General features: G+C 34.6%; 2 protein-coding genes and 1 long non-coding RNA gene across 6 annotated transcripts; 1 reads left to right on the forward strand and 2 right to left on the reverse strand.

Annotated features, from left to right (window-relative positions):
* Nucleotides 1-751: 751 nt before the first annotated feature.
* Nucleotides 752-3,002, reverse strand: LOC126928850 (uncharacterized). The gene is made up of 4 exons (XR_007716958.1): nucleotides 2,892-3,002; nucleotides 1,467-1,989; nucleotides 1,098-1,372; nucleotides 752-1,034 (listed from the first exon to the last, which is right to left on the reverse strand). It is a non-coding gene; the product is annotated as an uncharacterized LOC126928850 (long non-coding RNA).
* An 82-nt stretch (nucleotides 3,003-3,084) lies between these two features.
* Nucleotides 3,085-4,356, forward strand: LOC126928826 (uncharacterized). Its single transcript, XM_050744673.1, has 5 exons — nucleotides 3,085-3,212; nucleotides 3,335-3,470; nucleotides 3,539-3,688; nucleotides 3,776-3,927; nucleotides 4,042-4,356. The coding sequence occupies exons 1-5, from the start codon at nucleotides 3,130-3,132 to the stop codon at nucleotides 4,229-4,231; spliced, it is 711 nt and encodes a 236-aa protein (XP_050600630.1). The 5' UTR covers nucleotides 3,085-3,129; the 3' UTR covers nucleotides 4,232-4,356.
* Nucleotides 4,357-5,238: 882 nt separating this feature from the next.
* Nucleotides 5,239-14,117, reverse strand: LOC126928778 (uncharacterized). 4 transcript variants are annotated; one of them, XM_050744527.1, is made up of 4 exons: nucleotides 11,101-14,117; nucleotides 10,876-10,988; nucleotides 9,745-9,962; nucleotides 5,239-9,657 (listed from the first exon to the last, which is right to left on the reverse strand). In XM_050744527.1, the coding sequence occupies exon 4, from the start codon at nucleotides 9,551-9,553 to the stop codon at nucleotides 5,684-5,686; it is 3,870 nt and encodes a 1,289-aa protein (XP_050600484.1). In that variant the 5' UTR covers nucleotides 9,554-9,657; nucleotides 9,745-9,962; nucleotides 10,876-10,988; nucleotides 11,101-14,117; the 3' UTR covers nucleotides 5,239-5,683. The 4 variants fall into 4 exon arrangements, with proteins under 4 accessions (XP_050600484.1, XP_050600481.1, XP_050600483.1 ...); XM_050744524.1 differs by having other exon boundaries at nucleotides 10,876-14,117; XM_050744526.1 differs by lacking the exon at nucleotides 9,745-9,962 and having other exon boundaries at nucleotides 10,876-14,117.
* Between the last annotated feature and the right edge of the window lie 113 nt (nucleotides 14,118-14,230).

Genomic DNA, 14,230 nt, shown 5'->3' on the forward strand with positions numbered 1-14,230 from the left:
CTTGAGCGTTTACTTGTTTGCAAAATACAAATAAGAGCGTAATATGTACAAACCAAATATTTAATTACTTCGATAATCGGATTCCAATTCATTACGCATTACTTTTTTAATCGTCTGTCTTTTATATCGCAAAGACCGGTACGAAATGTAAAAACTCTTATACTTTTAAATTTATTTTAAAGATTAATTTATTTTAAATTTATTTAAATTTATTTTAATTTAACACTTTGAAACAGAAGATAAAAATACCTCAGTACAGTCTCATGGTATAGTTATTCGAACTATTAAATGTATATAATTACAGTTAAAGTTTTAAAGACATCAAGCAGATCGATGAAAGGCGAATCGGTTGATGCAGTTGGTTCAATACAGACATGTGTCATATAAATGCTAAATGTTGATTGATTTCGTGAGGGCACCACATATCAAATGATATTTATTTTCGTCGATAATATCGACACATTTATAATCGTTACATTCGTCTCGACGTCTCAACTAGGTTCGAGTCCATGCTATTCTTCGAGAATAGGTTTTGTTTGTCGAATTCAACTCGATAACGATTTTCTTGAAATTCGTGACTCTCAGATAACAATGCTATTCGAGATTACAAAATGTTTGCTTGTGAAATATATCGATTCGTAACACATCAGGAAAATAACAGACTTTCGATAACTTTTCGAAAGTGAACGATGCCGAAGTAAGAAAGGAATTAATTTGTTCAATGAAAACAATGTTCTTTTACTGTGGCGTGACAATTGTTTCCGCTTTATTTGCCAAATGGGAGAAAATAATGCGGGTATGTGTAGAAGAAAAGGAAGAAAAAATTACGGAGAAGAGAAACATATCGAAAGTATTTTACTGTTTTCGATTGGCCAACTATTGCCTTTCGTATCGATACATATTGTTGAAAGCTGAATGGATTCATTGACGATCCTGATGTTCGTCAAATTTTTCAGATCGTAGGTATATTTATGTTATTGGTCGTAATTATTTAAAATTATATAGTTTAGAATTTTGATCATTTTTTCGTTATGCTGCGAATAGAAGCGAAAGCTAGATTCTGAAGGCAAAATCAGCATAGCAAAATAAGTACATACCTGCATATTTACACTTCGGAAACTAAACGAAGAAGGAAGAGTTTGGTTACCAGTTTATTTGCTTCCCAAATGATGCCTCTTCCAGCTTCCCACATATTTAGAATATTTCGCAAACTACTTCTTTTGTGCCTCGAAGGAAATCGAAAATAGCTTCATGATGGAATCGTGATCATCCTCGTTTCATTCCGAGAATTCGATCTCGCGTGGCATCGACCTAAAAGTTCTAAATGAGTATGATTCTGTCTTGTTTCGGAAAATTCAATAGTCTTTTTGTGCTGAAAAAAAGTATTTGATAAAAAGAAACTTGCGGATAACGAAGTTTGATCCGATTAAGTAAATCCGATTAAGATCCGATTAAAATCAGCTCACTTTTTCATTCCTCCAGTCAACGTTCGTTCGATTCCAGTCAACGACGAATGCGAACAGATCGTAATGTTATCGATCCGATCATATGCGAATATCGATTTATATAGCTCATCATCGAATCTGAGTCTGCTTTACTCGTAAACAAAGCTCGACTTTCATATTATCATATATATCATATTTTCAATAACAGAGAAAGAGAGTGAGAATGAGAGTTTTTTTAATGATAAATAAAGGGGAATTTTATGTTCTTTGTAAGATACACCGTTACCATCTTTCTTTGATTCATAATCAGAGATACTCCTTTCGTATCGTAGGACAGTTTTTAGTAAACATGATTATTGCGGTTACAATGATTTTAGAAGTACAGCGTATCGGAAATCACGTATCGCATTATCATAATAAGTAGGCAATCTATTGACGTCAATCAGTCCTTATTAAAGACATTCCTTAATCTTTCATTTCAAGTATGCCAGCAATATTATTTTGTAATTGTATTATTTTGTTGTGCATAGGACTGCAGCAAACACTGAAATTGAAAGTCAAATTTACGATTAATTACCTATCTCGCTTCTTAGTTGACCCGCTTTCGAAACGGAGAATGCGTTTCGCTTTTATCTAAACGAAACTAAAAGCGACTTAACCTTCCTTTTCATCTTAAAGCGTTCAGAAATCTACACAAACAATTTTGAATGATCGATTTTGCAAACTAAAAAGAGGATAAGGAGGGGGAGGGGAAGGAAAAGAAAGACAAAATACACGGGAAATCGTGAAATTTGTGTTTTCTTTCCAACGTTCTCTATTTCTACATGTCTATATCGATATCGTTTATTCCTTTTCTTCGGGTTTACTGCGCAACTTATCAAAAATGAAACGTGCCGGTGCCATTACCGCCGCATACAAAGATAAAAATTGACGCAAATGTTACGTTCGCCAACATTTTTGTAATCATAGTTAATAACAATATTCTTCTCGATTGGATAAAGGAACGTGTTTTACGATGTCTTAAGCAATGTTTCATTATTTCCAGCAACTACTCCTTATTCAACAGCGCGAGGAGATATTTGCAATGTCTACATCGACATTGCCATTAATTTTCATATTATCGAGTGTGAGTTTACTTTAAAGAGGCTTCAGTTATAATCGATAACAATTGTACAGATTTCGGATCTTTTCTGATAAGCGAAAGACGAAAAGATCATTTTTTGAACTTATCAGGAGCGTCGAAGGTAATGCTATATCGGATAATTTCGTGTTCCAGGTCCGGTAGAATTTTTCGGAGGAGGAGTAAGAGTGGTTTGGTGGACCGTTTAACGACATCTATTACCAAAGTCATCGTGATGCTGTTTGTGAAAAATACGTTGGTTAAAAATATCAAAGAACGAGCAGCGACATACATTCGAGGATACTTAATAGATAAGCAAATCTTACCTTTATAACGATAATTTAAACTCGAAAGATATGCAGCCGACCACTGTATCTATTCAATTCTCGTGTTATCAACGTATCCGTTGTAATAATTTATATCGTTGCTCGATCAACTGTTTGAATGAAGGTCATAATGTCGATATAATTCGATAAGCCATTAGATAGTTCAATAAAAATAGATAAAATTGACGATCGGTAGCCAGATTGTTGACAATTGATCATTCGACTGCATCGATTCATCATGGATCTTCAAATGCGACTTGGTTTCCTACTTCTCCTCCCTATTTTTTTTACCGCTGCCTCTGCGAACCTTCTCGATGTCGGGTAAGTTTTTACCATTACATATTTACGGTTAATAAACACATATATACATTTAGATCGCATAATCAGTTTCGGTAATACATGTCCTCACTGTGAAATATCGTTTATACGTTTTTGTGGTACAGGGAAAACGACGTCATGTCTGAGAAGGTATCGGCGAATGTTAATAAGTTGTTCGACGCGATGTTACCCACGATTCGCAAGTTTATTTTGAAGCAAGGATTAGATCCTATGAAATTGGAGGATGTATCTGAAAAACTGGTATTTATGTCATCAACTCGACCGAAATCCTTCGAATTTGAACATCGATCGTTCTTTTATTCTTATAGTCAGGACTAATAATTCACGACAGAACTCTGAGTTTAACGAAGGGCTGGCTTCAAGGACTATCGAACGTAAGACGAGCAAACGATATTATTTTATCTTACCAAGATGAAAGTCTCATTTTGGATGCTACTTTGGCGTTTGACGTTCTTGACGTAAGGGAATAAACCGATCAACACTGCTCAACCATAACCCGATAATTTCTGGAAAGTTACAGAACAACAAAATTTTCAACTTTTTAGGCCAATTACGAGTATCTTATTAAAGACTTGTTGATCACGAAGACGGGGGAAGTTCATGGTCGTCTCAAAGATATAGAGATGCGATTGATCATCGCATTCGATATGAACAACTATAAAATTTTCGTCCCTACGGCCAAGATCGTTAAAATCGAGTAATTCTCATTTGTTTTTGCGTTAGCACAACTTTCCATCGTTTTGAAAGTGGTGCACAGCTTTTAGAGCATATTGAATTAGTTCTAATCGATCGATCTTTATCTTGTTTTCAGTAAAATCAACATCATTTTTGAAAATGATCCGATAGTGAATGCTGCGGCCAAAGCCATTACTACGATATTTCGTAAAAGCATAACAGATATGGTGAACAAAGAGTTTTGGAAAGTAATGCAAGAATACGTTGATAAACTCAACGAAAAGATTCCGCAACCGGACCAACTATTGGAAAACGACATTATCTAGTTCACGATTTTATCTAGTTTATCGTGTAGTAACTGTTGCAACTCTGATGAAAGATTATTTGGTGATTCTTTTTGACAAATGTAAAAATTCAAAATAATAAAGAGATTTTATATCTTTCTTCGACACGTGCATCATAAGTAGAATTGTAACGCTATCACGATCGTATATAATAAAGTATAGTGCGTATGTCCACTCGTAATTTCAAATTCGGAACGATACATTCAGTCCAGACAGTTCGATTCAAAAATTCATTTATTTCTTCTATTTCGAGTATACACTGAGTTAATAGGTTACAATTCACGCTTTATTTCAACAACTTTATAGACACAGATAGTTATGCCGATGCGTGTAGATATAAGTTAACTAGGGATTGAACTAAGGGTAGAAGCCGATCAAGAGATGCGACTGAAGGATAGAAGATCAGTCCGGAGAAGTTGACTGATCTAAGGATGTAAAACCAGTCCAGATATGTTGACTGATTTAAAACTGAGAATCCAGTCAAGTTCGGTGACGATGCTGCGGCGGAAGAAAGCGATGGGTGTGTCTATCGTATGGGATCATCGGATTTGTTGATGACAATTTTGGCTAGAAAAGTGAGGGCAATAGTCATTGTTCCTGATTGGATAAGAAGAAAGTTGGTGGACAAGGAAGGGTGTTAACCGACCAAGCAGGGAAAGAAAGTTGCTAGCGGGAGATACCTTCCCGTAGTAAACGATAAATGTAAAGGACACTTGAAATAAAAGATGCTTGTTTGGTCTGAAGGACCTTAACTATGAAAATCCCAAGATTTATGGTGGGTCCCTGAGGCTATCGAGGGTACCCAGTAAGGATGTTTAAACATCTGACTGCCATCTTGCCCGCGGTGTGTGTGGCCTGGTCACTGATGTGAATTGAGATGTGATTAATGTCACAGGGGCCTGGTTTGTCTCGAGAGTCACCGGACGTAACAGTACGATTGAAAACATTACTGTAAACTTGTTTCTCGTGTTCTGTTTTCGTAACACCTATATCCTTTGCATTGTTTATTTTTTCTTGCTTATTTTTTAAAACTATTTCTTTATCAGTAAACTTTATGAGTAACGTATGCATTTTAAGTGTCTCATAAAACTTACTGAGCACTATCGTACACAGATATTTAACGATTTTACATATTGTTTATAAAAAACATCAAATTAAAAGTATATATTAACATCTACTTTCTGGCTTGCTAGAGTAGGGATATAGAAATAGATGGTCTTACAAAAAACGAGTAACGTTCGTTTGCTTCGATGTTTTATGCGACGAAGGCAACCGAAATCTCGGATTTGAACCTGCTAAGGTTTTTTTAGCGACTGATTAAAACCAATTATCGACGGTTCCGACGCGAACACCGATGCCTGATACAGTTCCTCGAGAGAGGTTTCCGCGTCTTATTACCTACGATAAATACTCCACTGACTCGAAGTCATCCTATTATCCATCGTCATCTGTAGAATTAGTGCCAACTTCTTGCGTAAAAAATACTGCATGCAAGGGAAGATCTAAACCTGGATTTTTCCTTTGTTCTACATATATCTTCAAGCTATCTATTAGTTGTCCAAAATTGGGAACTGAACTACATAATTTTTCAATAACACTCTTCAAGTCATTTACTGATATTTCTATGATACCAGGAAGGATATTAGCAAAATTAATCAATGTGCTAACAAATTTAGGTATACTACTAGGTTTCAAAGTACTATCTGTTATTGTTTTTTCGAGGATTTCTCTTATGATAGAAATATTTACATGCACATTAGTAGCAGCCCCGCTAGTAATTAAATAATTAGTAGCTTCCAAACTATCAAAAAATGTAGCAAAGCATAATGGAGTTAGGCTGGTATCTTTGCCAATATCCTTGTCTACACCTTTATTTATCAAATCTTCAATCATTTGTTTATCATTATATACAGCAGCAACATGTAATACTGAAATGTTAAGCCTGCCAATAAATGTTTGATCGTCGCTAGTGTTAACCACCGTTGCATCTTCATTTAGCAAGAAATCATAAACATCACGGTTGTTGTTTATAGCAGCAGTAAATAAAGGTGTTGCTCCTAATATATTAACTGCTTTGGTATTCGCTCCTCTTCTTACAAGAAATTTAACAACATTAAGTTTCCCATGAAAAGCAGCTGTATGCAAAGGTGTAGCACATACGTTATCGATAATATCTACATCAATTTCTTTAAGCTCATCTATAAAATATTTTACAACATCCAGATAGCCATTTTGAGCAGCAGCATGCAACGATGTCCAACCATCTTCGTTAATATCTTTAGGATGTGCTCCCTTTCCTATAAGATATTTTATTACAGCTAAATGACCATTGGAAGAGGCAGAGTGTAAGGGTGTGAAGCTAGGTGTACTATCCTTAACTTTGGCACCATTTGTTATAAGAATTTCTATAATGTCTAGCCAATTAGCAGATGCAGCCAAATGCAAAGGAGTCCATTCTCCTAATTTCACATTTACTATATCCTGTAGTTGATGTTTCTTTTCAAGGTTTTTTAGAAAATTCTTGACATCTTTTAAGTTGCCACTTTTTCTAGCAGCACGAAACTTAGCATGCAATAAATATACATTATATGGCTCAGGCTTTAGAATTTCAAGAACATTTATTTGGCCACTGGAAGCAGCCAAAACTGCTGCTGTTCTACCAATATTATCCTCAATATCAACCAGCGTTCTGTCCTTATTGACAAGAATTTCAACGATATCTGAGTAGCCGTTAAAAGCAGCAACGTGTAATAATGTCCAGCCTGAAGCCTTTTTTGTACTTAGAGAATTGTAAACAATAGTAGACTTAATATCAATTTTTGCTTGCTTATTTACAAATAGTTTAACAACATTTGTGTGACCATTTTCAACAGCCATATATAAAGGAGTTCTGTTGTACTTATCCTTAGCATCAATAATCTCACTAACTTCCTCTGAAAATTTTCCTTTCATTAATATAGCCTTGTCTAGTATAGCTTCAACTGCTTTAACATTGCCATTTTCAGCGAGCAAGTGCAAAGGGGTAGCATTATTATAGCCGTAAGTAGGAATAGAGCTAAAGTTGAAATAAAATTCATGAATTAACTCGCTATATCCACTTGCATAGCTCCAAACAGAAGTAACATGACTTGTATTCTCCTTAGATGCATTTTCATTATTTCCTATTAATGTTAGAGCCTTTTTTATAACTTCCTCTTCTTTATTTTTATCTTTTAACATTAGTCTTATTACTTCCTGTACTAATCTGTGAATACTCGCCACTCCTCCTTTTTTTAAGTCAATCATTGAATATTTATCGCATAGCTCAATGCTATCACAATCAAACATTTTGCTTGCATGAATCTTGTCGGGAGCAAGATAAGCCATGACATATAAAATATCTATAGCTTCCATGCCATGATTTTGATCTTCTTTTATCTTTTCTAAGGTAGTTATCCAAGTTGTTAAAACTGTTTGAGAATATCTGTCACTAATTTTGTAATAACCCTCGTTAAGTAATTTTGTGTTTTCATCGAGTTTTTTCAAATAATCACTTATCTTAAATCTTTCACTCCCTCTTCTACTGAGCTTTTCATCCTCTTGATTGATATATGCAATTGCTTGCCTCAAAGCTAGTGGAAAGTATTGTAATCTTTCTGTTAACTTTTTTATGTCTTCCTTTCGTAAACCATCTTTTATTCGTATGGAATTTTTAATAAACATTGTAGCTTCTTTTTCAGTAAAAACATCTAATTGCATTACATGTATTTGTCCCTCATCATCTATATCCCAGTTCCGATTACGAGAAGTGATTAAAATGTAAGGTCTTTCAGTATTAGGATGTAAAGAGGTTGGTAAAAATTTTTCAATAACTGTATAATCTTCAGCGTTATCGAATATAAAAAGACTTTTCACGTCGATAAAGTGCACATAAACATCTTTAACAATAGAACTAACTTGTCTTTCTTGCATATCTCCATCTATATTTTCACTGGACAGTATATTCAACTCTTCAACTGCTAACTTTTTAAACGACCTTGTTAAACTTTCATGCGTTTCAGAATCTATCCATATAAGATTGTTATCGTAGTGTTTAGCATATTTTATAGCATATTTTCTAACTAATTCAGTCTTGCCTATTCCTCCCAAACCAGTAACAGCAGTCACTTGTGATATTAGTACTTTTCTATCTCCATTTTGTAATTTTTTGTGTAAACATTTTAACTCTTTACCTCTTCCAGTGAACGACTTTACTGGATATTTCATATTGTAATAAATTGGTTTTCTTACCTGTATATTTTCCGGTCTACCATCCATTTTATCAATCTTTTTACTAACATTTTCTATTTTACTCATTATACTTCTTTGTAAAAACAAATGATCTTCTTCGTTAATTTTATTTAATGTTTCTTTTGCTTTTTCTTTCACCTCCTCTAATGATAAAATGTACTTGTGTTCTTCCTCAGGTTGTTCTATCACTTCTTGACAGTCCTCATTTAATATCTGTGTCAATCCTGATGTGTCCTTTGGCTTCCTTGAATTACTACCATTGCCTTTTTTATTATAGTATTTACCATCACCCTTTTTTACTAGGTTCTCATACAGTTCTGAAGTTTTGCATTTTTTATCATATATTTTAATTGTATGTCCAAGTTTAGGCATTTTAGGGATTTTTTGCATTGCTGTTATCATAAAGCTTTGTCTAGATTTACCTAACTTTACACCTTCAGTTATCAAGTCAACAGAGACATCCATATCTGGATTATCCTGTTTATACTGATTAACATAATTTATTACTCTTCTCGTGGCATCTATTGCTAACTTTTCCATTGCTCTTGTCCAATACATATGAGTATCAGTGACCATATTAAACTGAATTTGATAGTTGTAAAAAATATTACCACCAGCTTCTGCCAACATATTTGCTAATTCGTCTTCTTTTATAGGTCTAAACACTTCAACAACTCTCTTAGCTTTTTTTCTATGAATTCTATTACTGAAATATTTTACAAGAACAATGATTGGCTGTACTGCAATTGATGCCCATTGAGAGTACTCCCCTATCACTTTTGTTCCTGTTTCTTCTACTACATTTCCTGCTGCTGTATTAGTTTTGGATGATATCTCATCTCTGTATTTGTTTAATATTTCTGTAAATCCTGTAACAAATGTTGTTATAAATTTTTCTAGGCGCTCATATGTCTCCTTTTTATCAAGATCCAGAGGAATACTATCACTATCTACTTGTGTGGAAAGTTGTGGCTGTGGCTGCTGGTTTGCTTGGTCTGTCTTATGCTCATGCGACTCATTTGGCAGTTCTTGCATTGTTCATAAGAATAATAATAAATAATAATAATAATATAAGAATAAATAAGAAATAGAGCAGTATCTCCTGAGAATTCCGTGTTCTTTAAATGCTCTTGCTAGATCTGGAAGCAAAAAGACGCAACACTCGTTTACTAATTTAATTATACCTAAATACAATCTTTTCGAATTAAGTTTTGAAGGAAACTAACGTCTTATAACTTTGATTAAGCTTTGTGAGATATGTGTGAATTTAACACTTTAACGTTTATTCATTAGTTTGCATAACATTTTTAAGTAAGATAGTAATTTATATATTTAAAAAGTAGCTGCCATCCTGGATTTCAATGAATTTTTAATATGTTGTAAAGGTCAACATTTTATGCTGTAATTGCCAATATCACTGCCAGCCATATCGAATCTGTATAAACTATAAACAAAAGACAAGAATTAGATCTGGGTTGAATATCAGGCTGCCATAAAGCGGCTGCAAACCAATGCTAACGCACACGCTGTCACGAATGCACAATTGTAGGCAGAATTTACTGTGTGTTACAGACAACTTTTTGCAACTATCTGATAAACTAAAACCAAACTAAAACTTACATTACATATAGCATAGAAATACAATACATTAAAAAATCATCGAAATCCAAAATAGCAGCAGCTCTGTAAATAATTATCGATAAGGTTGCATTATGTTTTAAATATAGTTAGCTGATTTTGAAGAATCGATGAAATAATCGAATATCGATTTATAGTTTAAATCATTGTCGAGTTTAGTAGGTACATGCTCGTAGACATCGTGAACGATAAAATGTTTTCTAGTGCGAGAAATTATTTTATTACGTCGCTTCATCGGTCATGAGCGAACTACTTTGAAAAAAAAATGAATCTTAACTTTGGTAGATTAGACAAACAAACGATGGGATTGCGTGCAAAGCTGTATTTAGGCAAGCGCCTTCTTTCATTTATACGTAAGTATTCAGGTACATGTACATACACTGTACTACATATAGTCGTCTCTGAATTCAGTCGGGCAATCATAAATAATAATTCATAATTATTTCCACGATTTCTATGAATATTTCTATGAATGATAATTTCTATGGATATCTAATAATTTTTGAATATGTGTAGAACATTTTGAGTAACTTTTTACTATACATGTAACTTCCGAGATATTAGCAAAAAAGCTACCATTACAGTATGCATGTGTTATTAATGTGTCACGTATGCGTTAGTATTGGTTGACAACCAATTGTTCGGCCGCTTATTTTTTGATATGAAAGAAAGAACCAACGAGTTTTTCATTCACAATATGTCCTTTTTCCTTCACTTACCTGGTGGAAAATTAGTCCGTGATTTTATTATCGCAGAGAAAAGCTTGAAAAATTCGCCAAGAGCGGTACACTCGTCGTAATCGTGTATTTCGCACTAACGAACGTTGGAAACACTTGGAAAGGGTTGATGTAAGGAAGAAATCGCGATGATAGCAATAATGTGTATTATATATGTGTGTGATAGTAATGTATTATATTAGACTTCTTCGAACGTATCGTACTTACAAGCGTATACTTTCGGAAAATATTGGGGAAATGGAAAAAAACTGGCTTTACTGGCGCAAAAAGAACAAAGTGTAAACTGTCTTGTGCGAACATTCGAGTTATACTGTACGTTAGCAGCCAAAAAATCTGGATACTGTGACTCATGTGTTATCTTAACCACGCCCATTTCTTTGGAACATACATGTAGTTGTGAACATTTCACTTGGGACGTCACAACGGCAAAGGAAGTCTTTTCTTATTATACGATCGGTTTAACACGTATGACAGTCTCAGCAAATAATATGCGTGAGAAAGGCCGTGTTCCTTTCAGTTCGATAATTTAGACTCGTATTCCTTCCAAGTGAAATCGAATTTACAAAATAAGTGCATAGTTGAATATTTACAATTCGGAAACTAAACAGAAGCAATGGTAAATCGGAAGAGTTTGGTCCACAGTTTATTTGTTTCCCGAATGATGCCTCTTGCACTTTTCAAATCTTTGACAATTCGCAAACTTTGTTTCTTTGTGTCTCGAGGGAAATCAAAAGTGGCTTCGTGATGAGATCGTGATCGTTTGCGTTTCGTTTCGAGAATTCGACCTAGCATGGCATTGATTTAAAAGATAGAAGTGATCATGATTTTGTCTTGCTTTGGAAAATCAAATAATCTTTCATGTGTTGAAAAAAAGGAACGCAAATATCATTATAAATAGTGGAAAACGAAGCTCGATCCGATTGACTAAAGATGCCCGGCCTTAGAGCTCGGTAACGGGCGAACATTATACCGTTTGAACTGGTCATCAACAACTAGCTCGCTATTTATTTCTTCAAACGTCGATTTACATATCTCATCGATTAATCAAGAGCCTCCTTTACTCGTAAATAGAACTTGATTTTCAATGCTGGAAAGTAACAAGAAGGTTATCGGCATAACACCATATTTTTATCACAGTGAGGGGCGGGGGAGGAAGAAAAACAGACAGACACTGACAGTCAAAAAGTTTTAATCATAAAGAAAGAGTAATGCCATCTTCTTCGTCAGATGCTTTGTGATAATCCTCTTTCGATTCATAATCAGACGTGCCGCTCGTAGGACGTTTTATGTAAACATGATTATATATAGGTTGCATAGATTTTTGAAATATTTGTTATCGCGTTACCACAACGACGGGCAGTCTATCAACAATAGTCTTAATTAAACACAATCCCAAATTTTATTTTTCAACTATGCCTGCAATACTTTTTTGTAATATACGTTGTGTATAGGAACGCAGCAAACACTGAAACTGAAAGTCATCCGAGGTACATATATACCTATCTCGCTTCCTAATTGACCCGTTCTCGAAGCAGGGAACCGATTTGCTTTCTTCTACGAAACTGAAAGTAATACGATCTCCCTTCTCATCTTAAAGCGTTCGTGAATCTATACAAACAATTGTCAATAATCGAATTTATAACCTAAAAGGAGGACAAGAAGGGAGAAAAAGAAGGAAGGAATACATTCGAAATCAATTAAAAAGATTTGTCCTTCCTTTCCAGTATTCTCTATTTCCCTTTATCGTAACTATCGAACGTAAGACGAGCAAACGATATTATTTTATCTTACCAAGATAAAAGTCTCACTTTGGATGCTACTTTAGCATTTGACGTTCTTGACGTTCTTGACGTAAGGGTATGAACCGATTAAAATGACACAACCATAACCCGATATTTTCTGGGAAGTTACAGAACAAAGAAATTTTCAACATCTTAGGCTAATTAGAAGTATCTTCTTAAAGACTTGTTGATCACGAGGAAGCGAGAAATTCATGGTCGTCTCAGGTATACGGAGATGCGAATAATCATTGTATTCGATATGAACAATTATACAATTTTCCTCTCTAATGGCCAAGAACGTTAAAATCGAGTAATTGTTATTTGTTATTGCGTTAGCACAACTCTCCATCGTTTTAGAAGTGGTACACAGTTTTTAGAGCATGTTGAATTAGTTCTAATCGATTAATCTTTATTTTGTTTTCAGTAAGTTCAACATCATTTTTCAATGTAATACAGGTGATCTGTAGTAGTCAATATTGCGGACAAAGCTATTACTACCATATTTCAAGCATACAAGCATAACAAATATGGTAAAGATAGAATACGTTGACAAAATCAACGAAAAGATTCCGTAACCAGAACGACTACTGGATACCGACATTTGACGCTACCTAGTACCTTTCTCTGATTTTATCTAGTTTATTGTGTAATACTTGGTACAACTTTGTTAAAAAATTACTTAGTGATGCTTTTTGAAAAAGTTCAAAATGATGAATTTTCATTTTGCTTCATAAGCAAAATTGTAACTCATTCGCGGTTGTATATAATCAAGTACGGTGCATATATCCGCTCGTAATTTCAATTTGGAACGATACTTTCAGTGCAGACAGTGATTAAAGTACTTGTATTTCCAACAAATTTATCTAATTTTTCTATTGCGAATCACAATTAAGAAAAAGCAGTTTCTCCTCAAGGAGACGTACATTACCTAGTCTCTTATATATTTTAATAACAAATTCATTCTGACATTTCACAAACAGATTTGAGTAAGCCTTCGTGCTTAATAAATAACTATATGAAAAAGATTATCACATAAGCGTCATTGATATATCGTTTCTGAATATAGATGTAAGTACTCGTTAATTTGTGTTTTATGATACTTTAGTCGAACCGGTTCGAATCGGATTGAATCGAACGAAATAGGGAAAAGATTAGTCAAATCATAGGGAATCGAGTCGAGTCAAGCCAAATGAATTAAATAAATCGAATCAAGTAACAACGAGCAAAGCCGAGCTAAACAATGCCGTGCAATACAATTACGACTTAGTTTATGGCGATAGTAGGAGTCGCAAGCGGCAGGCGTTACCGATGAGCAAGAGACCAAAAGGCGAACGTGAACGTCGCATCGCATCGTATCTCGTTGTATCGCGGCGTAGTGAATCCGAGTCGGGCCGAGTCGAGCCGAGCCGGGACGATCCGTGCCGACAAATACCGAACCGAGAGCGCAAGACGCTTGTTTAGTGACAAATATATGCACCAAAACGTGCAATTGTCAAATAGTTTTTCGGACTAACATCAATCGGAAAACGAATCATACTTGTATAACTGTAATATAA

This window comes from Bombus affinis, chromosome 2, assembly GCF_024516045.1.
Source record: "Bombus affinis isolate iyBomAffi1 chromosome 2, iyBomAffi1.2, whole genome shotgun sequence".
In the NCBI taxonomy this organism is placed as follows: Eukaryota; Metazoa; Arthropoda; class Insecta; order Hymenoptera; family Apidae; genus Bombus; species Bombus affinis.

Bases quoted from the DNA above. Each gene is read 5' to 3' on its own strand.
- LOC126928826 (XM_050744673.1), top strand. From the start codon at position 3,130: ATGGATCTTCAAATGCGACTTGGTTTCCTACTTCTCCTCCCTATTTTT. The intron at 3,213-3,334 runs GTAAGTTTTTAC...TTTGTGGTACAG, and splicing joins GCGAACCTTCTCGATGTCGG to GGAAAACGACGTCATGTCTG. The intron at 3,689-3,775 runs GTAAGGGAATAA...TCAACTTTTTAG, and splicing joins TGGCGTTTGACGTTCTTGAC to GCCAATTACGAGTATCTTAT.
- LOC126928778 (XM_050744527.1), bottom strand. From the start codon at position 9,553: ATGCAAGAACTGCCAAATGAGTCGCATGAGCATAAGACAGACCAAGCA.